Source organism: Macaca fascicularis, chromosome 1 (genome assembly GCF_037993035.2).
Source record: "Macaca fascicularis isolate 582-1 chromosome 1, T2T-MFA8v1.1".
NCBI classification, from domain to species: domain Eukaryota; kingdom Metazoa; phylum Chordata; class Mammalia; order Primates; family Cercopithecidae; genus Macaca; species Macaca fascicularis.
Window position 1 is genome coordinate 37,979,185 of NC_088375.1, and position 25,199 is coordinate 38,004,383.

The window sequence follows — 25,199 nt, forward strand, 5'->3', positions numbered from 1 at the left end:
ATTAATGGAACAAATTCCTTCATACCAGTAACAACTATGTACCCATGTAATTATTACAAAAACATTGAAAATTGTTTAATTCATTAACTGCTAAAATGTTTGGCCTAATTGTTTTTATTGAAAAAAATTCAATTTGCATGTTTTACGTGGTACAGTGCAACCTCTATCTCACTGAAATACCTGTTAATGATTTAACAATATTCTTAAATAGTGACCTCACCTTTATTAAATTTTTTCTAGATGTTCTCCAATAAGTATATGAGAAAAACAGGGTATATTTAAGTGAACAATATCTAATGCTTCCAAAGTCCAAAGCAATCTCTTTTCCTGCTGGATTCCCTAACATTTACATTATTATCGTTTTATACTATTAAAGATTATATATATTGATATGTTTTACCTTCTCTCTTACACTTTAAACTATACAATGGCAGAAATCATGTCTTATTTATCTTTTATCCCTAATAAGAAGCATTTTGCCCTTGCATAGAAGGTGATCATAAAAAAGAAATCCAAGAGTAACGTTTTTTCCAGCATGATAATCTCAAGTTAAACTCTTTCCAATTCTTATGTAATTCAAATTCTTCTGCTTTCAAAAACTCTGCAACTCAGAGAAGTTCTCAGCATCAGTAGCTGGTTATGTTACTATTTAAGTATTATTAATTTTTTTTATTTTTCTGAGACAGAGTCTCGCAGTGTTGCCCAGGCTGGAGTGCAGTGGCCTGATTTTGGCTCACTGCAGCCTTAGCCTCCCAGGTTCAATCAATTCTCCAGCCTCAGCTTCCAGAGTAGCTGGGATTACATGTGTGTACCACCACATCTGGCTAATTTTTGTATTTTTAGTAGAGACAAGGTTTCACCATGTTGGCCAGGCCGGTCTTGAACCTCAGGTGAACCACCTGGCTTGGCCTCCCAGAGTGCTGGGATTACCGGCTAGCAATTATTTTATTAGATAAATATTACAATAACTTTATAATATTTCAAGAAAGTAAAACTTTAAGCATGTTACTTAAAACTAAGCTTAGTTTTAGACATTTATTTCAGAGAAGGATCACAAGTTTTTGGGAAGTATTATTTATAATCATTAAGTCTTACCTGAGGATTCCAACCTGGATCTAGTTTTTTAACTACTGCAATATATTCCCGCATTGCTTGGCTGGGGCTTGAATCACCAAGTGCTTTCCATGCTTCCCTACAATATGGAATATCCAAAATGGCCTGTCATTATGCAAATAACACAAATAGCATTTTTCTTATTATTATTAAAAAAAATTGCACGCACATTTCAAGGGTCTCGGAATATAGAGATAATAAGTTATGGATACAGAAGTTCTGTCTTTTTGCATTTACATTGGTCTAGAGCTATACAGACCTTATTGCCCTACCTAAGAAGCCTTTTCAGACATTTTTTTTTTCCTAATCACCCTCCCCTATGAAATTTTAAAAACACAGATACACTGCATATCTATTAAATTTTGGAAAACCACAAACCACTGTAATCTAAGATTTTATAACTTCCTCAAACCAATTTTCACCCCTATTGCAGATGTATGCTCCACAGACTAATACAGATTATTATCATAAATTAACTGTGCTTATGGGATTTTGGTCATACAGAAACTAATCATCACATAAAAAACAATACTCCCAAGGAAAATGCATCAAACTTCTTACTAAGATACAAGAAATCCACCTTCCCTTTCTGCTCTTACCTCACCTATAAGTTACTAGTAACTGATCCTGGGAACTCAGTCTGGGACTTCAAAAGTCAGGGATGGTGAGGGCAGAAACAAGAACACTGGCCAGGCGCGGTGGCTCATGCCTGTAATTCCAGCACTTTGGGAGGCCAAGGCAGGTAGAACGCCTGAGGTCAGGAGTTTGAGACCAGCCTGGCCAAGATGGTGAAACCCCATCTCTACTAAAAATACAAAAATTAGCCGGGCATGGTGGTGTGCGCCTGTAGTCCAGCTACTCTGGAGGCCGAGGCAGGAGAACTGCTTGAACCTGGGAAGCAAAGGTTGCAGTAAGCTGAGATGGCACCACCGCACTCCAGCCTGGGCAACAGAGCAAAATTCTGTCTCAAAAAAAAAAGCAAAAAGCAAAAACAACAACTAAAGAACCCTAATGAGTAAGTTAGGGACTTCCTACAATATAAATGGCAAAAGCAACATTTTAGTCCTGAGCTTCCTTTTGAATCATTTTTTTTCCCCCACCCTCTGCAGGCTGCCAGGACAGGCCTCCTTCTTGGTTTTTCCCTGCCAATTCTTTCTAATTCCAACGAGGGTTTCTCGATTTCCCTGATTTGCTGTCAAACAGAACTCAATCCCACATTTTTTTTCACTACCTTCCTGCTTCTATGATGAATATAACATCTTTCTGAGGTTTTCTAAATTTATTTTCACTGAATTCCTTGAGAATTACTTGTATGTATCATAACACTTCATCCCTAAATAGATCAGCCTACACAAACTCAGAAAATTTATCATCAATACTATTATATAATATAGAGGCCATACATTCAGATTTTCCTGATTGTCCCAATAACGTCCTTTATGGCTTTCTTCTCCCACACCAGGAACCAATCAAGATCCACACACAGGATTGAGTTTCATGTATCGTCAGCTTTTTTGTCTTCCATATTGTTGGTATTTTTTAAGAGTCCAACTGTTTTATAAAATATCACCCAATTTGAATTTGTCTAATTGTTTCCTTACCTACATAGTGTTCTTGCCAGAAATGATTCATCATAATTAGAATTGGGTTAAATTATTTCAGCAGAGTAATATATAGGTGACATGCCCTTTTGAACGCATCACACTGGGGGCACGTGATGTCAGTCTGCCCCATCATCAATAAGATTCATGGCTTGGTAACGGCAGTATCTGTCAGGTTTCTCCCTCATAATTAAAAAGTAAATGGTGGGCCGGGCGCGGTGGCTCAAGCCTGTAATCCCAGCACTTTGGGAGGCCGAGACGGGCGGATCATAAGGTCAGGAGATCGAGACCATCCTGGCTAACACGGTGAAACCCCATCTCTACTAAAAATACAAGAAAATTAGCCGGGCGAGGTGGCGGGCGCCTGTAGTCCCAGCTACTCGGGAGGCTGAGGCAGGAGAATGGCGTGAACCCGGGGGAGCGGAGCTTGCAGTGAGCCAAGATCGCGCCACTGCACTCCAGCCTGGGGCACAGAGCAACACTCCGTCTCAAAAAAAAAAAAAAAAAAGTAAATGGTGGGTCAGCCTGTAACCCATGGTTTTGCTCCCCAATAGTTTTTCACCTAGCATTTTAACAACAGTTTTCCTCAATAGTTTTTTCTCCAATAGTTCCAGAATATTTTGTCATCTAATATCTTGCCTAAACAATTATTATGGTGGCTATAAAATCTAAATTTTTTTAATTGCTAAAAACAATGGAGAAACAGGTAGAGCACAGAAAAAAAATGAAGCTATAAAATTTCATAAATTATGACAAAAAACTCACTGTAAACGTTAACATCAGGTATTCTTTAGAACAGTAATAAAATGCCAGAGAACTGTTGGTTATCATCAACCAAAAAACTTGTGCAAAAATATAATCAATGCACTGCTTCCTTCACTGAGACTGTCCTATATAAAAAAATATCAGCTGAACTAAACAGTGTGGGTAGTGACATAAGTTATTTACATCTGGGTTCAAGCTCTGTACCTCCTTACAGCTGGGTAACAAACGGTTGGCAGGCAGGAAATGTATAGGGGACCAGATTTTATGTGGGACTGCTCTAGAATATAAAGTCAGAACCCGTATTTTATCACTTCCTCTCTCTATAACCATATTTTATCTTTTTTTCTTTTTTAACTCTACCTTCTAACCTTCTTTTAAGTCCAGGGCTGATGCTCCAAAGCCTTCCCTTCTATTACTAAGATTCCCAGTTGTATGCAATTTCTTTTTTCACTTCGACAAGGTAAGAGAAGACAAGGTCTCATAAATGACAAGAGGGAACTTCTGGATTGTAAGTTTAAAAAGTTTGCAAAAGTATACTCTTTTTTTATGTATTCAGAGAAAAAGAGAAGTTAGTATCTGGTTTTGGCTTTCGCTGAACTTTTCCCTTCTTCCCAAGAGTACTGTAAGCTGTTATTTACTGTGGCATGGGTGGGGCAAGGAACACAAGAGTAGCAAAAGACAGGGAGATGAAACTGGGACAGGGAAGAAGGATGAAAAATGGGGATGTATCCTGCTGTTCGGCCCTTCCCATCATTCTGGCCTTCTTCCAAAAATCCCTCCAGAGGGGAGAAGCGGTGATCCATTAGGAGCTGAATGACAGGAAAGGAAAATCTCAAGCAATAGCTCTCATGGTTACTCTCTTATGTATTAAAATGTGAGGCATGTATGTCTGTTGTGAACCACTTATATTCCAACATGCTAGCCTAAGAATCCTTCAGGAGACTTAGCTAAAAGTAGATTTCTTTAATCTCTCTCCCAATTGCCTGTTATTAGTACAGTCTACAGCAGAGAGAGATTAATATAAAAATAATTCTTTAATCAGCTCACTGCTTTCTAATTCCTAAACACCTAAACCATTTCCAACAACCTCATTAAAGATCCCAAGAATTTCTTACCATTTTTGCTTTCCTTCAAAATCAAAGAAGCTTGGTTTAGGAGTATTGCAATTTCCAACTTTGACCTAAATGAGGGAAGGAAAATCAAGAACTTATTTTTCAAAGAAACGTCTGGAAAACTTTTCCTTTTCAAATGTATTATGTATATTTAGTAACCATAGGTTGGAATATATTTGCACCGATATGGAACAACAAAATTTAACATTCTTTGCAAAAGCAAACAAAAAACCCAAACAGAATCAAACATTGCATACAGGCTACTTTGGCTTACTGCATAAAACAACTATTATCTAATATTGTAATACAGAAAAACTGTGATAAATGGTTGCATTTCGAAGTCAGTAGACTATTTACATAAGACAAGTTATCAATATACATTATATACTCTTTATTACCATGTATAAAGAATTTTTTAACACAGAATTAATAAGGTTTAGAATTCATAATTTATCAGAATTCATAACACTATTTCTTCATGCTGATTCTCGTAACTCTATTAGCATTTTATCTCTCCAAAATTTCAGGGGAAAAAGTGTACTACTTTTAAAATGCCCTATTAAGAAACTCATCAATATAAATTTGGATGCCAAAAGCCATGCAGAAAAATTTCAGGGGTTCTCAACAATACAATTCTATTTTTCTACAGCAGTCTTATCATCTTTTGTTTGTGGTCGATACTTAATTTTAATCCGCAAATGACATTTATAGTTAAACTGTACAGTGAATATTTTCATTGAGAATAAGCATAAACAAGTGCAGAATTCACTATACAGGCCCTGATTCCCACTGCCAGAAGTCATCTTCCTTCCTTAGAGCATTTACTCTATATATCTTTTATGGTACTTTTCACTTTTTCTACCATGTGTTAGAAAGTTTTGTGTAAAGTCTCATCTTTCTTTTTTTTTTTTTTTTTTGAGACGGAGTCTCGCTCTGTCACCCAGGCTGGAGTGCAGTGGCCAGATCTCAGCTCACTGCAAGCTCCGCCTCCCGGGTTCACGCCATTCTCCTGCCTCAGCCTCCCGAGTAGCTGGGACTACAGGCGCCTGCCACCTCGCCCGGCTAAGTTTTTGTATTTTTAGTAGAGACGGGGTTTCACTGTGTTAGCCAGGATGGTCTCGATCTCCTGACCTCGTGATCCGCCCGTCTCGGCCTCCCAAAGTGCTGGGATTACAGGCTTGAGCCACCGCGCCCGGCCAAGTCTCATCTTTCTATTAGAATAGAGCCTGTAACTGTTCTTAACTCATCCACAGCACCTATCTACTTCTCAGGGATTTTCCCACTATCTCCCATTACTCTTCCACACTTGAATTCTGGTAAAATCTAACTGATGCCTTCATCTAACCAGAATGATCTACTGACTGCCTTAGGGATTCCTAGTTCAGTGTTTTGCTTGTCACTCCACTCACCTGAAACGCCTTTTCTTCTTTCCTCAGCTTTTAAGATGCTGCACGACCTTCCAGTTCTACTCAAATTTCAGATTCTAAGAACTCTTTCAGTCTACAATGATCTCATCTACCTCTGAATTCATAACAATTACCACCTCTATCATTTGCTTAGCAATTAATCGCATGGCCCTCTGCTGTTATTAAAATGTATACTTACATAGAAGCAGCCCTGTTATGATGGAACAGAGAGAAGAAAGGGTAAGAAGGAGCCACATTTCTTGAACAATCACCATAGACCAAACACTTCACATATTTTATCTCGAATGGGCCAAAAAATAATCCTGCTAGGTATGCCATTACAAACTCATTTTATAAATGAAGATAGAGAAGCTCAGGAGGCTTGTCTCAGTTCACACATTAGTATAGTCTTTAATTAGTAGTCTGGATTTAAATCCAAGAGTGTTTGACTCCAAAGTTCAATACCCCTTTACTATATTATTCTGTCTTAAATGATAAATAGAGTCTGGGATTCAATTCTGGACTCTCTAAAATCACATGAACTACCAGACGGTTAGAAATATTAAATGAGATAAATTATACAAACTTCAAGACATCATAAAAATAGCAGTTATAACTATTTTTGGTTTTATCCAGACACCATCCAGTGGCAGAAACAAATGCCAATAGTTCTCCTCCATTTCTCCTGTAGTAACAGAAGTCTCAGCTGGACACATGATCTAAACATTACACATGGCCATCCAACTTCTGCCTAGGTTCTGGGGACTGGATGTGTGGAAGAGTGATACAAATACCTTCCTTAAAAAGAAAAGGAGTTTGTCTTCCCCTTTCCCTTTGCCCTGGATATGATATACATGTGGTGATGGTAAGCCACCTCTGACCATGAAAAAGGAACTTAAGGCAGCAGTTTTCAAATTTTTTAGTCTTATAATCCCTTTATATTCGCAAGATCCTAAAGAGCCATCATTTATATGAGTTATATCTATCGATATTTACCATATTAGAAATTAAAACTGGGACATTTAAAAAATGTGTATTAGCTCATTTAAAAATAATAAATCCATTAGATGTTAACATAAATAACATTTTATGCAAAATAACTACATATTCTAAAAAAATTAGTGAGAAAAGTAGCACTGTTTTACATTTCTTAATTTTTTTAATGTCTCGCTTAGAAGCCAGTTGCATTTGCATATCTACTGCTGCATCCAATCTACTGCAATATGTTGTTTTGGTTGAAGTATATGAAGAAAATTCAGCTTCACGCAGATATGTTGTTAGAAAAGAGAGAAGTATTTTAGCAGCATTTTGAGATAGTTGTAGATATTCTTCTTTGATACTATGCCAAAACCTAACAGATGGTAGTTTCAGGTCAGTTGCAACGAGGAATCTGAACTCCTATCAATGAATTTTTCATACTGTTAACACTGAAATCCATTGGTCTGACTTGCACTTTGAAAGGCATCTTTTATCAACACATGATTTGTAACATCATTCCATGAAATATTTAGAAAATATGGTTTACTGAGTTACACAGACTTTTCAAATGTTGACACATTTCATGATATAATAGCAAACGTTCACATTCATGACTGTCACCACTTATCTCATCAAAAAAAGTTTTTAAGTACTGGGAAGCTGTCAAGCTCACGGTGGCAGATACAGATTTTCCAAACTTCTCATTTTCACTTGAAAGCTCAAATGTTATTACTGGCAACAAATACTTTGAGTTGTTTTCCTTGAAGTGACAGGCTTATTTCATTCATTTTCAAGAAACTACCTGCCAAATACCCAAATTTGAGTAGGTATAATTATCTGTGAGTTGTTCTGTTAAGTAAAAATGGAAAAAAGTATATAGTTCATTTTGCAACTCAGAAATTACACAAGTGCTTTTCCTCAAAATAGTTAACATAATTCAGTATGCAGCAGAAGTACTTTGTGTGTACTTCCCATCTCATCACACAAAATTTAAGACTTGACTCAAGGGTTAATATTTAATAAAGTAGTATTAAGGCACGGCGGTTCATGTCTGTAATATTAGCACTTTGGAAGGCCTAGGCGGGCGGATCACCTGAGATCAGGAGACCAGCCTGGTCAACCATGGCCAACATGGTGAAACCCCATCTCTACTAAAAATACAAAAATTAGTCGGGCGCGGTGAGAGACACCTGTAATCACAGCTACCCAGGAAGCTGAGGCAAAAGAATCATTTGAATCTAGGAGGCAGAAGTTGCAGTGAGCCCAGATCACGCCACTGCATTCCAGCCTGGATGACAGACCAAAACTCCGTCTCAAAAAAAAAAAAAAAAAAAGTATTATTAAATAGTATCTCATGAAGTCAACAGGAATTCACAAATTTTCATTACTCTCCAGTTTTCACAGCTGTCAATTAGCTATCTTTAGGAGGGAGAGTGTAGGCTGATGTAGAGAGCGACCAAAAAACTGTTCATTCATTTGATTTTGTTGAAACTTTATTGAAAGATTATTTTGAAGCCATAGGCTTATCTGAGACTAATAAAGCTATGACGCTAAGTAAATTTAGAGTTCTCCCTGAGAAAATAAGGTTCATATCTTAGCTTATTTATTATCTTCCTGCCAACAACCTCATCCAGCCTACAAAATAGGCTGCTATTCTGAATACAAAATGTTATTTTATGATAAATTTTGATACAATATGCAGAAATGATATTGGACTTTCAACTTTATTATTCTTTTTTTTTTTTTTTTTTTTTTTTTTTTTTTTTTTTTTTTTTTTTTTTTTTTTTTTTGAGACGGAGTCTCGTTCTGTCGCCCAGGCTGGAGTGCAGTGGCCGGATCTCAGCTCACTGCAAGCTCCGCCTCCCGGGTTCACGCCATTCTCCTGCCTCAGCCTCCCGAGTAGCTGGGACTACAGGCGCCTGCCACCTCGCCCGGCTAGTTTTTTGTATTTTTTAGTAGAGACGGGGTTTCACCGTGTTAGCCAGGATAGTCTCGATCTCCTGACCTCGTGATCCACCCGTCTCGGCCTCCCAAAGTGCTGGGATTACAGGCTTGAGCCACCGCGCCCGGCCTTCAACTTTATTATTCTATCAAAGATGCTATTCTTAATGTTATCTCAGAATTTTGTCAAAAATAAAATATTTAGGAGACTGATGAAAACTGTGGCCCAGTGTCGTATCTAAGCAAGCATATTATTTCCTAATAATGCAGAATTTTATTTGCAGATACAGAATATCTCTGAACACCCTAAAGTCAAGTTCTTTTTTTTTTTTTTTTTTTTTTTGAGACGGAGTCTCGCTCTGTCGCCCAGGCTGGAGTGCAGTGGCGCGATCTCGGCTCACTGCAAGCTCCGCCTCCCGGGTTCACGCCATTCTCCTGCCTCAGCCTCCCGAGTAGCTGGGACTACAGGCGCCCACAACCACGCCCGGCTAATTTTTTGTATTTTTAGTAGAGACGGGGTTTCACTGTGGTCTCGATCTCCTGACCTTGTGATCCGCCTGCCTCGGCCTCCCAAAGTGCTGGGATCACAGGCGTGAGCCACCGCGCCCGGCAAGTCAAGTTCTTAAAAGGATGAGGCACATTCCTCCTTCATATTATCTGAATGAAGTGAGTATACCTGAGACAGAATGGTTCCCAAATTGATAGGTTACTACAGTTCACTCATGACTTAGAAATAGAATACTGAATAATGACGACACCGATATCAATAAATAAAGATACGTCCTAGAAGAAAAAAGAATATTTTCTAGGGAATTTGGGGAAAGTTAGTCTCATACTGCCCAGAGAATCATCAGACATATTACAGGTCCTAATACGATTCTCGATAAGTATTTGTTAAATAATCAAAAGTTTCACTCTAATGTTATTAGGACAAAGTATAATAAATGACCAAAGAGAAAACACATATCAAGAACTTTTCCCAGAAAGCTAATTCCAAGTCCAACTTGGAGGTAATTTTCATTCAACACTATAATTTATACCGTTTGTTCCTACAGCTTTATCTCTCAGGTCAATGTTTAACTGACATTCATAATAATGAACATCAACCTTCAAAACAAGGTTCATCTCTACTCAGTATATCCAGTTTAAGAACACAGTGGGGCTGGGCATGGGGGATCATGTCTGTAATAACAGTACTTCGGGAGGCTTAAGCAGGAGGATCCGCTCGAAGCCAGAAGCTCAAGGCTGCAGTGAGCTATGAGTGTGTAACCGCCCTCCAGCCCGAGCAACGGAACAAGATCCCATCTTTAAAAAAATTTTTTTAGTTAAAAAAAAAAAAGGAATACAGCAGGCCTCTCCCCCAACTTATTTTTCCTTTAACAAATACAGGGGAAAATATGTAACTATGTCAAGAGGCAAAAAGAAAAAAAGGTTATACATTTTTAATAAAACAAAATAGGCTATTATCCAGAATTTCATTTCCTCCAGTGTTCCAAAGAGCTGTAATTTTCCTGAACTGTTATTTAACTCTTGTCAGCAATTTTTCAGGTGTGTTCAAACCTAGATTCCTCAAGTACTTTGTAAGTCTCTCAAAAGCAAATGTCGGCCGGGCACGGTGGCTCACGCCTGTAATCCCAGTACTTTAGGAAGCCAAGGCAGGCAGATCACCTGAGGTCAGGAGTTCAAGACCAGCCTGGTGAACATAATGAAACCCTGTCTCTTCTAAATACACAAAAAATTAGCCGGGCATGGTGGCGGGCACCTGTAATCCCAGCTACTTGGGAGGCTGGGACAGGAGAATTGCTTGAATCCGGGAGGCCGAGTGAACCAAGATCTAGCCACTGCACTCCAGCTTGGGCAACAGAAACGAAACTCCGTCTCAAAAAAAAACAAGTGTCAGCCAGCAAAATGGCTCATGCCTGTAATCCCAGCACTTTGGGCAGGTGGATCGCCTGAGCTCAGGAGTTCAAGACCAGCCTGGGAAATGTGGCAAAACCCAAACTCTCTGTGGAAAAAAAAAAAAAAAAAAAAATTGTGAGTGTCATGTTTTTCCTTCTCTGCAGGCATTATATCCAAGTGTCTCGCACATAAAAGCTGCTGAACAAATATATGTTGCTTATGACAAAGCAATTATTTCCCTTCTGGTACCTAACCAATGTCAACCTGAATTATAAATTAACATGTCTATACATCTCCCTATTTCCAGGTAAAGTTCACAGCCTTAGACTGAGTCAGGAGCTACAATCCAGTTCTGACTGATATATCTGTATGACCCTAGGCAAGCTGCCTACTCTCTGTGGCCTTCAGTTTCCTTTTCTGTAAAAGAAGGGCATTATTTCATCTGGTGTTCATAGCTCTCAAATTTTTAGATTGTATCAAACGGAAAAGAGACATATTCAACGAAAACATAAGTCAAAGATACTGAGGATTTTATAAAAATCACAAAAGTTGCAATACTGTATTTTGCATTGCATCACATTATTATTATTATTATTATTTTGAGGCGGAGTTTCGCTCTCGTTGCCCAGGCTGGAGTGCAATGGCGCGCAATCTCGGCTCACCGCAACCTCCGCCTCCCCGGTTCAAGCGATTCTCCTGCCTCAGCCTCCTGAGTAGCTGGGATTAGAGGCATGCGCCACCACGCCTGGGTAATTTAGTAGAGACGGGGTTTCTCCATGTTGGTCAGGCTGGTCTCGAACTCCTGACATCAGGTGATCCGCCCGCCTCGGCCTCCCAAAGTGGTGGGATTACAGGCGTGAGCCATTGCGCCCAGCCCTGAATCACATTATTACAATCCTATTATATTCTTGGATCTCAATATAGTTTAATTAACTTTACCATGTTTACTTCCATGTGGCCCTTTGGAAAGAGTAAATGAATGATAAATCTTATTTTATCCTCATTTTGTAAAGGTTCTTAAGCTGGTAAAATGCAAGATCACTGCATAGGTCAGAGAAAAAAAAACAGAAAAACAGTGTCCAGTGCCCAGCTAAATAAATATCACTCCTAGGAAAGCAAACATCTTTTCCAGGTTCAGGATGATGCTCCGTATCTTTCTCCCCCATCCACCCTTTCCCTGCTACTTTACCTGTTTGTACCTGGCATACAGATACAGAAGCTGCTCCCTGCTGGCCACCTGAATTAGGCCTTGCAGGTGCGCGGCAGCCTTCTCAAACAGCTCGGCCAGGCAACTGGACTCCTCGATCTCAGGGCTATGGGGGAACTCCACCTCCCCGGAGTCGTCCCCTGAGCTCAGCTCTCCACCGCTGTCGCCGGTGGTGGCCCCCGCGGGCAGGAATGATGAAGCCATGTCTCCTTGCTCGCTCCGTCCCTCTGCGTCCGGTGTGTCCTCCTTGGATCGGGTGTAAGGCCGGCTTGGAGGCCTGGCCCACCAGTCTGGGTCCCGAGCCTGAGCTCCAGTCGGACCCAAGCTCAGTCGGGGCGCGCTCCCTCACGTAACCCTGCTCCCTGCCCGCTTCTACTCCCTGGGCGTGCAGAGCAGGCTTCCCGACCCTCTGCCGCTCTGCCCAGTCGACCCGGTCTCCTCCGGCTTCCCTCCGGCCAACAGCTCGCTAGTGCTCGCCTGACGCCCCTCCAACGGAACGAGGGTCGAGGGCCAGGGAGGCGGGGGCGGGCGAGCGCGGGGCGCGGCTGGCTACGGGCCGTGGGGGCGGGGCGGCATGCGTGCCGGCGGCGTGAGCTTTTGTGGGGCGTGCTCTGCGCCGGCGGGGAAGCGTGGGAGACGCTACGCTGGACGCCTTTCCCTGCCGGAGGAGAGAAAGTGTTGTCCGCTGTTTGGGCGTCTCTTAATCGTTTCGCTGAAATTAGCAGTCCCGAACTCCGGAGCCCGGCACTGGCACGGGCCCCCGGGGGTGGGGGAAGGAGGCCGTCTGTGTGGTAGTGTAGCGGTGAGAGCGGAGTCGCGGGAAACGCGGGGCTGAGGACTAAGGTTCCGCCTGCCCCGGATTGTGCGCCTCAAGCGCCCCCAAACAGCCCTGCGCGTGGATCTGTTGCCTGCGCGTTGGGCTCTGTGTTGAATAATGGAAAACTGCAAGATGGGGCTGTCCCGCCCTACCGTGTGACTGATGAGTGGAATCACTCTGCGTGTTTCGCTCTCCACACTTTCGGATTCCGCACCTCTCCTGGCCCTGATAATAGGGTTTGGGGGATGCGGGGCGCGCCTTAGCCCAGTTCTCATGCCGAGCTGTGCATTTGACACTGTGGTTTGTGGACACTATGAAGTGAAACCGGAAGTACGCCCAGAGGAACGTACAAAACTATTTTTTTTAACTATAACGTTATGAGTTGTTATGTCCTAAATGTTAAACACAACGCACTATATATTCATTTAGTACTCAAACAATGTAATAAGCACTATAAAGGTACAAAGGAAGTGTTATAAAGAGTGGTTATTGACTGGGGTTAGGCTTGTGACGGGTGGACAGATGGCTGGACAGGATGAGGAATCTATGAGAGAACACAGGAAGGTGAGAAAGCTTGCATCAGGATTCAACAAACATTACTTAAGTCTGCAGAAAATTCCGCTGTTAGTGTCAGGCCTCTGAGCCCAAGCCAAGCCATCACATCCCCTGTGACTTGCGTGTCCGCATCCCCTGTGACTTGCACGTATACGCCCAGATGGCCTGAAGTAACTGAAGAATCACAAAAGTGAAAATGCCCTGTCCCGCCTTAGCTGATGACATTCCACCACAAAAGAAGTGAAAATGGCCAGTCCTTGCCTTAAGCGATGACATTATCTTGTGCCTGGCTCACCCTGGCTCAAAAAGTTCCCCCACTGAGCACCTTGTGACTCCCACTCCTGCCGGCCAGAGAACAACCCCCCTTTGACTGGAATTTTCCTTTACCTACCCAAATCCTATAAAACGGCCCCACACTTATCTCCCTTCGCTGACTCTCTTTTCGGACTCAGCCCACCTGAACCCAGGTGAAATAAACAGCCATGTTGCTCATACAAAGCCTGTTTAGTGGTCTCTTCACACAGACGTGCATGACATTTAGTCCCTGCTGTCAAGGTGCTCACAATCCAGTCAAAGGGATGTTTAATGACCAAATTCTTGCGATTAAAAAGTGATTAAGAATAATGTATATAATGTATTGAGGACTTGATCCTTACAACGTAAGGTAGGTACTCTTATTTTAGACATAGGAAATCAGCACAGAGTGGTTAACTTGTCAAAGGATGCACAGCTAGCAAATGGAGGAGCAAGGAAAAAGAAGTTAGCCTGCATATGGGGTAATAATGGATGATGAACCCGAAGAGTTGACTACTGAAGGAGAGATAACATGGACTTTTATATCTTTCTGTTTCTCTAATTTTTATTAAAGTGAGAATTGAATATTAACTGCTTTTTTGGCATCTTTGGAGATTATCTGCTTTTCTCTAGTCTTCGAAAGGAATTATATTAACAGTTTCTATTTTAATGAATTATATTAACAAAAATAAATTTGGGATTTAATGAATTATATAATAGCTAACATTGATATATTAATATGCATTAATTCAAAACCTCCTAGTTTTGAGCATTACTTCAGTTCCTGGAACTTTTTAAAAAAGTTATTTGTAGGTTCAGTTTGCTAATATTTTCATTATCTTTACATCTCCATTTAAAGATGTGATTAACCTATAGTTTTCTTTTTCTATACTTTCTCAATTTTGTGTCAAGGTAATAGAATCCTTGTAGAATGCATTTAGAAGTTTTCATCTTTTTCTGTATTCTGGAAGAGTTTACATAACTTGGGAAAGAGAGCAACCAGAATTGTTTTACACTGCTGGTGTGAGCATAAATTGATACAATCATTGTGGAAAAATGTTTGGCACTATCTACTAAAGCTGAGCATAAACATATAGCAATTCGACTCCTCCCCAGTGGGAATATATACATGGCATTCACCAAAGACATGTAGGAGAACATTCATAGCAGCACTATGAACTAATTCCTAATTGCTCCAAACTGGAAGCTCCCGAATGTCCATCAACACTAGAATGGATAAACTGTGGTGTGTTTACATGATGGAACACTATTCATCAGTGAGAATGAACTAATTACAATGACACAGAACAACATGAATGAATCTCAAACATAAATGTTGAATTCAGGAGGCCTATACTCAAAACAGTACATATTATAGGTTTCTAGTCATAAAAAATTCAAAATCAGGCAAAACTAATCTGTGGTGTTAGACTCAGGATAGTGGGTAACCTTAGGGTTAATGATCTGAAGGGCACATGAAGGGGACTTCTGGTATTTGGATATGTTGTTTCTTACGCCAGACATTAGTACACTGATGTGTTTGTTCACTTTATGAAAATTCATTTATAATTTATGTACTTTATGTATACATTTGAATGAAAAATTTATTATAAAAATAACGTGTAAGAAAGAAAAAGGAAAGGGTCCTTAACATTCAGAAGCTGACCGGCACTCACAGCTAGGCCTTGTTATTCTCCTATTGGATAGAAATAATCTCACAAAATAGCAACCGCAGGCAAGGTCACTCTGAAATCATGATACAATGATACAAAGCAAACCACTTCATTAAGCTTTTCTAAGCACAGGCAAAAAGCTCACTTTACTGACTGCAAAACACAACATCTTTTTCTTGGCCCAAACAAATAACTACTACTACTTTACAAATTGTAGCTTTATTCTCATGCTAGTCTCTTCTCTATAGGTAAGACTGAGATGCCCAAGATCTCAATCTTGTTATAGTGGGTAGCTAGTCAGGAATGAGCAGGGCAGGAGAGGGCTCCCCACCACACGCACATATCAGGAATGTCAGGCAACCTTCAGGTGATGGTCAAGCGGTTGTTAACGGTCTCACTAAAATAATAATTGATCACAGCTGGCACCAGGGACCAGCCATCTCCTGATAGAAAACACCTGAAACGAGTGATCAGCAGCTTCCCAATAAGATCTCAGGAGTGGGGTGAGTAGGCTCAAGCATGCGCATGTGGACTGAAGGAGTGGCCTGCCCCTCCACACCTGTGGGCGTTTCTCCTTAGGTGGAACGAGAGACTTGAGAAAAGAAATGAGACACAGAGACAAAGTATGGAGAAAGAAAAAGTGGGCCCTTCCTGAGTCCAAGTGATCTCATTGAACATCACACACCGGGGCCTATCATGGGGAGGGGGAGGGGGGAGGGATTGCATTGGGAGTTATACCTGATGTAAATGACGAGTTGATGGGTGCAGCACACCAACATGGCACAAGTATACATATGTAACAAACCTGCACGTTATGCACATGTACCCTACAACTTAAAGTATAATAATAATAAATAAATTAAAAAAAAAAAAAAGAAAAAGTGGGCCCAGGGGACGGGCGCTCAGCACACAGAGGACCCGCGCCGGCACCGGTCTCCGAGTTCCCTCAGTATTTATTGATCATTATCTTTACCATCTCGGAAAACCAGAAGTGGCAGGATAGTAGGATCATAGTACAGAGTAGGTCAGCAGAAAGACATATGAATAAAGTTCTCTGTGACATGAATAAGTTTAAGGAAAAGTGCTGTGCCTTGATATGCATATGCAAACATCTCCATAAACCTTTTTAGTGCATAAAGAGCAGCATTGCCACTAGCAAGTCCCACCTTCAGCCCTAAGGCGGTTTTCTCCCATCTCAGTAAATAGAACATACAATCGGGTTTTATACCCAGACATTCCATTGCCCAGGGATGGGCAGGAGACAGACGCTGTTCTCTATCTCAACTGCCCAGAGGCCTTCTTTCCTCTTATACTAATCCTCCTCAGCACAGACCCTTCATGGGTGTCAGGCTCGGGGACGATCAGGTCTTTCCCTTCCCACGAGGCCATATTTCAGACTATCACATGGGGAGAAACCTTGGACAATACCTAGCTTTCCTAGGCAGAGGTCCCTGCAACCTTTGGCAGTGTACGTGTCCCTGGTTACTTGAGATTAAGAGAATGGTGATGACTTTTCACAAGCATGCTGCTTTCAGGCACTTGTTTAACAAAGCACACCCTGCACAGCCCCAAATCCATTAAACCTTGAGTCACCACAGCACATGTCTCTTGCAAGGACAGGGTTAGGGGTAGGGTCACAGATTAACAGCATCTCAAATACAGAACAAAATGGAGTCTCGTATGTCTACTTCCTTCTATATAGACACGGTAACAGTCTGATCTCTCTTTCTTTTCCCCACACGGACAGCCAACCCCAAGGGAACAATAAGGGGAGAAGTAATGCAAGACCCCAGAAGTAAGCCAATGTATAAAACCCCAAGGCCAGGCACACGGTGGCTCATGCCTGTAATCCCAGCACTTTGGGAGGCCGAGACGGGTGGATCATCTGAGGTCAGGAGTTTGAGACCAGACTGGCCAACATGGTGAAATCCTGTCTCTACTAAAAATACAAAAAAAAAAAAAAAAATCAGGAGGCTGAAGCATGAGAATCACTTGAACCTGGGAGGTGGAGGTTGCAAGCCAAGATGGCGCTACTACACTCCAGCCTAGGCAACAGAGCAAGACTCTGTCTCAAAACAAAAACAAACCGCAAGTCAAAATATCAAGCTGCGTACTTGCTTTTCAAGTTGCCTGTTTGGCTGTCTTCCAAGCATACTTTCCTTCGTTTCGTTCCTGCTCTAATGCTTTTTAATAAACTTTTACTCGTGCTGTAAAACTTTCCTGGGTCTCTCCTTCTGCCTTCTGCCCCTCAGTTGAATACTTTATTCTGAGGAGGCCAGAATTGAGGTTGCTGCAGACCCCTAGGGATTCACCACCGGTATTACTATTTTGAAGTCGTGTGACTCAGATACATTTCCCTGCTGACACAATCATAGACTTCCCCCAGCTTTCTGACTGCATCCAACTGAGAGCATATTCCTGCTTCCTTAGACACTCCCCCAAATCACCACAAAGCCCAGATTCTATAATAGGTTCTTTCTTAACACGCTCTTACTGAGGCAGCCCATTCTTCCTCGAGGTGTATGTTCTTCCTCACTGCAACCAGAAATAATTCTAACTTGGTTAACTACAGATGCGTTCCTGGAGGTCTCTGCCCGAAGGACATTGACACTTGAGAAGCTTTCATTTCTTTTTTTTTTTTTTTTTTTTTTTGAGACGGAATCTCGCTCTGTCGCCCAGGCTGGAGTGCAGTAGCCGGATCTCGGCTCACTGCAAGCTCCGCCTCCCGGGTTCACGCCATTCTCCTGCCTCAGCCTCCCGAGTAGCTGGGACTACAGGCGCCCGCCACCTCGCCCGGCTAGTTTTTTGTATTTTTTAGTAGAGATGGGGTTTCACCGTGTTAGCCAGGATGGTCTCGATCTCCTAACCTCGTGATCCACCCGTCTCGGCCTCCCAAAGTGCTGGGATTACAGGCTTGAGCCACCATGCCCGGCCAAGCTTTCGTTTCTTGAGGAGTCTATTAAAATCCCAAAACTGTCAGGATCTGGTGACACTGAGGAGATAGATCTTTTACCATTAGCATTTCCCTTCAGGCATTTCTTGGGAAAGATAGTACAGTTGACCCTGGAATAACACAAGTTTGAACTCTGTGCATACATTTATACATGGGTTTTTTCTATATATATTGGAAAATGTTTTGGAGATTTGTGACAATTTAAAAAACACAGATAAACTGTACAGCCTAGAAATATTGAAAAATTAAGAAAAAGGTATGTCATGAATGCATAAAATATGTAGATACTCATCTATTTTATCACTTAATACCATGAAATATACACAAATATATATATATTTTTTTTGAGAGGGAGCTTCGCTCTTGTTGCCCAGGCTGGAGTGCAATTAAGCGGTCTTGGCTCACTGCAACCTCTGCCTCCAGGGTTCAAGTGATTCTCCTGCCTCAGCCTCCCGAATAGCTGGGATTACAAGTGCCCGCCACTGTGCCCGACTAATTTTTGTGTTTTTAGTAGAGATGGGGGTTTCACCATGTTGGTCAGGCTGGTCTTGAACTTCTGACCTCCGGTGATCCACCCGCCTTGTGCTGGATTAGAGGTGTGAGCCACGGCTCCCTGCCCACAAACATATTATAAAAAGTTAAAATTTATCAAAACATACACACACAAACACAGACCATGGCACCATTAACAGTTGAGAGAAATTGAAATAAACATAACGATGCAGCATTAAATCATAACTGCACATAACTCATACATACTGTAGTGCTGTACTAATCTCCGGGCGCCTCTCGTTGCTATTGCAGTGAGCTCAAGTGTTTTGAATGTATCCACTTAAAACACTTTGTGATGTTAATCGTCTCCGCAAGAGCAGTTATCTCTCCGGTAAATTGTGTATCATAGTAAAAAGTGATCACTCACGGTTCCTGTGTATTTTTCATCGTGTTTAGTGCACTACCATAAACCTTGAATAACACCGTGGTACCCAAACAAAGTGCTGCTAGTGATGCTGTAAGTGCTCCCAAAAAGCAGAGAAAAGTCATGACATTACAAGGAAAAGTTAAATTGCTTAATAAGTACTGTAGATTGAGATCTGCAGCTGTGGTTGCTGCCACTTCAGGCAGGGATTCATCTTGTAAGTAAAATAAAGAAACTTACAGTATTGATAAATAAGAACAATACTATGAATGTATTTTCTCTTCCTTATGGTTTTCTTAATGACATTTTCTTCTCTCTAGCTTACTTTATTTCAAGAAGACAGTACATAATACATATAACATACAAAATATGTGTTATTCAACTGTTTCTGTTATTGGCATGGCTTGCAGTCAACAGTAATTGACTGCTCAGGGGTCGATCCCCTTACTTCTGAGTCGTTCAAAGCTTAACTGTTTGTTTCTTTGAATCCCAAGAAAAATCAGCCAAGAAATCAGGAAATCAAAAGAAAGTATTACAATTCTGCAGGAATTAAAGTTTAGCAGTCAACATACCCTGATTCAAACCCGTTAACTAGTGAAAAGCAATGGCAGGAAACACTGACAAATGGCGTCTAAAGTGAGCAGAAAAAGGAGCAGGCAGGAGAGAAGCAGTGAAGATCTAATCAGTCTGGCTGGTGATGGCGGCCATGTTGCATGTGGTGTTCACAGTCCCATCTTCTGGTAATGATGAGTCATTCTTGCAAGTAAAATAAATATTGATTACATGATATGCATAATAAATAAAATTCTATGAGTGATGTTCTAAGAAATTAGTTTTAGAAGCAAAATAAGTCCTCAAACTGGCAATTTGTTTAAGTGATGCTGAGCAGTGCTGTTAACCTTGCTAGGAGATCTGAACGTTATGTTATTAGAATACTACCCAACAATGTTGTGGCATTTTCCAGTGTTTATATTCATTATAAGCTACAGTTCTAATTATTTCAACAAAAGAAATACAAAGAGAAAAATATGTGATTGTTGTAAAATACTTCCAACATAACATCTGAACTGACCTAAAAATCTGAGTTAACAAAAGTCATACCTGTTTCAATAGCATAACCAAAGTCAGGGCAACCAGACAAAATATTTTCATTGTTACAAAAGTTACTGGACTGGATTTAGTACAATTTAGGTTTTTGTGAAATACTGACAACATTTAAAAGAATTTTATATCAATAGCTTTTGAGGTATAAATTTTTTTCGTTGCATGGATGAATAATGTAGTGGTGACTTCTGAGATTTTAGTGCACCTGTCACCCAAGTAGTGTACATTGTACCTAATATGTAGTTATTTATCTCTAACCCCATTCCCATTATACCACTCCATTATACCACTCTGTATGTCTTCGTGTACTCAAAGCTTAGCTTCCACTTACAAGCGAGAACATACAGCTTTTGGTTTCCCACTCCTGAGTTACTTCACTCAGAATAATGGCCTCCAGCTCCATCTAAGTTGCTGCCAAAGACATTTTTTTATTCCTTTTAATGGCTGACTGGTATTCTGTGGTGTATATATGCCATATTTTCTTTATCTACTCATTGGTTGATGGGCACTTAGGTTGGTTCCACATCTTTGCAATTGTGAATTGTGCTGCTATAAACATGTGTGCAAGTGTCTTTTTCATATAATGACTTATTTTCCTTTGGGTACATCCAGTAGTGGGATTGCTGGATCAAATGGTCAATCTACTTTTAGTTCTTTAAAGAATCTCCGTACTGTTTTCTATAGAGGTTGTATTAATTTACATTCCCACCAGCAGTGAACAAGCATTCCCTTTTCCCCACATCCATGCCGACATCTATTGTTTTTTTGACTTTTTAATAATGACCATTCTTACAGGGGTAAGGTAGTAACTCATTGTGGTTTTAATTTGCATTTCCCTGATGATTAATAACGTTGAGCATTTTCCATATGTTTGTTGGCCATTTGTGTATATATATATATATATATATATATATATATTTTTTTTTTTTTTTTTTTTTTTTTTTTTTGAGACGGAGTCTCACTCTGTCACCCAGGCTGGAGTGCAGTGGCGCGATCTCCACTCACTGCAAGCTCCGCCTCCCGGGTTCATGCCATTCTCCTGCCTCAGCCTCCCAAGTAGCTGGGACTACAGACACCCACCACCGCGCCCGCCTAATTTTTGCATTTTTAGTAGAGACGGGGTTTCACCATGTTAGTCAGGATGGTCTCGATCTCCTGACCTCGTGATCCACTTGTCTCGGCCTCCCAAAGTGCTGGGATTACAGGCGTGAGCCACTGCACCCGGCCTGTATATCTTCTTTTGAGAAATGTCTGCGCATGTCCTTTGCCCACTTTTGGATGGGATTTTTTTTTCTTGCTAATTTGTTTGGGTTCCTTGTAGATTCTCAACACTAGCCCTTTGTGGGATGCATAGGTTAAAAATATTTTATTCCGGCCGGGCGCGGTGGCTCACGCCTGTAATCCCAGCACTTTGGGAGGCCGAGGTGGGCGGATCACAAGGTCAGGAGATCGAGACCACGGTGAAACCCCGTCTCTACTAAAAATACAAAAAATTAGCCGGGCGCGGTTGTGGGCGCCTGTAGTCCCAGCTACTCGGGAGGCTGAGGCAGGAGAATGGCGTGAACCCGGGAGGCGGAGCTTGCAGTGAGCCGAGATGGCGCCACTGCACTCCAGCCTGGGCTGGGCGACAGAGCGAGACTCCGTCTCAAAAAAAAAAAAAAAAAAAAAAAATTTTATTCCACTCTGTGGGTTGTCTGTTTACTCTGATTATTATTTCTTTTGCTATGAAGATTTTTAGTTTAATTAGGTTCCATTTATTTATTTTTGTTTTTGTTGAATTTGCTTTTTAGGTCTTAATCATGAATACTTTGCCAAGGCTGATGTCTAAAAGAGTTTTTACAATGTTGTCTTCTAGAATTTTTATGGTTTCAGGTCTTATATTTAAGTCTTTTATTCATCTTGAGTTGATATTTGTATAAGATGAGATAGGGATCCAGTTTCATTCTTCTACATGTGGCTCGTCAGTTTCCCCAGCATCGTTTATTAAATAGGATGTCCATTTCCCAATTGATGTTTTTCTATGCTTTGTCAAAGATCGGTTGGCTGCATGTATTTGGGTTTATTCTGGGTTCTCTATTCTGTTTTATTGGTCTGTGTGCCTATTTTTATACCAGTACCATGCTGTTTTGGTAACTGCAGCTTCATAGCATAATTTGAAGCTCGGTAATGTGATGCCTCCAAATTTGTCAGGCCTCTGAGCCCAAGCCAAGCCATTGCATCCCCTGTGACTTGCATGTCCACATCCCCTGTGACTTGCAGATATAGGCCCAGATGGCCTGAAGTAACTGAAGAATCACAAAAGAAGTGAAAAATACACTGCCCCGCCTTAACTGATGACATTCCACCACAAAAGAAGTGAAAATGGCCAGTCTTTGCCTTAAGCGATGACATTATCTTGTGAAATTCTTTTTCCTGGCTCATCCTGGCTCAAAAATCTCCCCCACTGAGCACCTTGTAACCCCCACTCCTGCCCACCAGAGAACAACCCCCCTTTGACTGGAACTTTCCTTTACCTACCCAAATCCTATAAAACGGCCCCACCCTTATCTCCCTTCACTGACTCTCTTTTCGGACTCAGCCCGCCTGCACCCAGGTGATTAAAAAACTTTATTGCTCACACAAAGCCTGTTTGGTGGTCTCTTCACACGGACGCGCATGACAAGGCTTGTTCTTTTTGCTTAGGATTGCTTTGGCTATTGGGGCTCTTTTTTTGTTCCATATGAATTTTAGAATTGTTTTTTTCTAATTCTGTGAAAAATGATGTTGGTATTTGACAATTTTTTTTACATTAGCACCAAAATACTGATTGATCCATTAAAATACATTAATTCCTGATATGATTCAGACACAGTGCTAACTCCTAATACTAAGATGAACAAAATTATTCTTTCCCTCACTCTCCTCCAGCCACATGAACCTCCCTGTGGCTCTTCTACAAGTCAAGAACAATCCAACATATTACCATTTTAGTATCCTTGCACTTGTTATTCCCTCTTTCTGGAACACTCTGCCCCAAGATATACACAGTTTGCCCTCATCTCTTTCAGGTCTTTGCTCAAATGTCACATTAATAAAAACTTCCTTGACAACCCTATTAAAAACTTGCAACCCCACTCCCACCAACACTCCCTAGTCTACTTCTTTAGCACTCGTTTCATCTAATACATGGTAGCTTTTACTCATTTATTATATCTAATCTATATAAGTTTCACGAGGGAAGGGATTTTTGTCTGTTTTTATTGCTGCTATACTCTCCAGAGTTGACACATAGCTAAATATTTTCTTTTCTTTTCTTTTTTTTTGAGATGGGGTCTAACTGTCACCCAGGCTGGAGTGCAGTGGCACGATCTTGGCTTGCTGCTGATATGGCTCCAACGAGTGGAGAAACACCTGGGTTGTTTGTCTCAAGTCAAATTAGATAAAACGGCACGGACACACCTGTAGTGGTTTTAAGGCGCAGAGAGTTTAATAGGCACGTAAGGAGGAAGAAGCTCTCCCATATACAGACGCGGGCGGGGGCCGGGGGTGGGGGGTGCTCCAAAGCCAAGAGAGAAAACCCCACCAGCGGTGGAAAAGTGGCTGCTTATATGAATAGACTGGAGGAGGTGGTGTCTGATTTGCATAGGGCTCAAGGGATTGGTTTGACCAGCCATGTCATTCATGGTAGCCTGAGGAAAAAACCGGCCCTCCCACTCTGGCCTTTTTTTTTTTTTTTTTTGAGACGGAGTCTCGCGCTGTGTCACCCAGGCTGGAGTGCAGTGGCGCGATCTGGGCTCACTGCAAGCTCCGCCTCCCAGGTTCACGCCATTCTCCTGCCTCAGCCTCCGAGTAGCTGGGACTACAGGCGCCCGCCACCACGCCCGGCTAGTTTTTTGTATTTTTAGTAGAGACGGGGTTTCACCATGTTAGCCAGGATGGTCTCGATCTCCTGACCTCGTGATCCACCCGCCTCGGCCTCCCAAAGTGCTGGGATTACAGGCTTGAGCCACCGCGCCCGGCCCCACTCTGGCCTTTTAAGACGCAAATGCGGGGTGCCATGATGTTCTACACAGGTAGGGATATGTGGGGGCAGCCGTGTTACCAGGCACATGTTTGGGCAAGGGCAGGAATCGCCACGTTTGGGTGGACCCGGTTTCTAATGGCCTGTATTTGCGTATCAAAGGGTGCTGGCCTAGCTCTAAGAGCCAGGGCTTTCCTGCTAGACAAGAAATGTTTCTGGAGCTGCTTTAAAAGAAGTAACTTTACAACAACTCCTTTTCCTCTCTATCTGCCCAACATAATCTTAGTAACTCTTGTAACACTGCAACCTCCCCCTCCTGGACTCAAGCAATCCTCCTACCTCAGCCTCCCGAGGAGCTGGGACTACAAGCGTGCACCACCACGCCTGGGTAACTTTTGAATTTTGGTACAGATGGCGTTTCGCCATGTTGCCCAGGCTGGTCTCCAACTCCTGACCTCAAGTGATCTGCCCGCCTTGGCCTCCAAAGGGCTGGGATTACAGGCGTAACCCACTTCGGCCAGCCAGCTAAATCTTTATTGAATAAATAAATGAGTGAAGTGAGTGTATAAAAGACACAGTCGTTGTTCTTTTTTTTTTTTTTTTTGAGACGGAGTCTCAGTCTGTCGCCCAGGATACTCCACCTCTGCTCCGCCTCCCGAGTTCACGCCATTCTCCTGCCTCATCCTCCGGAGTAGGTGGGACTACAGGCGCCCGCCACAACGCCCAGCTAATTTTTTTGGTATTTTTAGTAGAGACGGGGTTTCACCATATTAGCCAGGATGGTCTGGATCTTCTGACCTTGTGATCCGCCCGCCTGGGCCTTCCAAAGTGCTGGGATTACAGGCGTGAGCCAACGCGCCCGGCC

At 41.7% G+C, this 25,199-nt stretch overlaps 1 protein-coding gene and 1 long non-coding RNA gene across 8 annotated transcripts in view; one reads left to right on the top strand and one right to left on the bottom strand.

Moving 5' to 3' along the window:
• Nucleotides 1-12,520, bottom strand: part of ACBD6 (acyl-CoA binding domain containing 6) — a 227,741-nt gene extending 215,221 nt beyond the window's left edge. For all 5 annotated transcript variants that reach the window (XM_065533231.2, XM_065533306.1, XM_065533204.1 and 2 more), the window contains exons 1-3: nucleotides 12,005-12,520; nucleotides 4,595-4,659; nucleotides 1,096-1,192 (exon numbers count right to left, since the gene is read on the bottom strand). In XM_065533231.2, the coding sequence (XP_065389303.1) occupies nucleotides 1,096-1,192; nucleotides 4,595-4,659; nucleotides 12,005-12,226 (384 nt within the window). In that variant the 5' untranslated portion in view covers nucleotides 12,227-12,520. The remainder of the gene's footprint in view (nucleotides 1-1,095; nucleotides 1,193-4,594; nucleotides 4,660-12,004) is intronic.
• A 9,957-nt stretch (nucleotides 12,521-22,477) lies between these two features.
• Nucleotides 22,478-25,199, top strand: part of LOC102134495 (uncharacterized) — a 34,610-nt gene continuing 31,888 nt past the window's right edge. The window contains exon 1 of one of the 3 annotated variants that reach the window (XR_273052.5): nucleotides 22,478-24,386. This is a non-coding gene — a long non-coding RNA (uncharacterized lncRNA). The remainder of the gene's footprint in view (nucleotides 24,387-25,199) is intronic. The other 2 variants (XR_012429237.1, XR_001488924.4) reach the window with 2 other exon arrangements.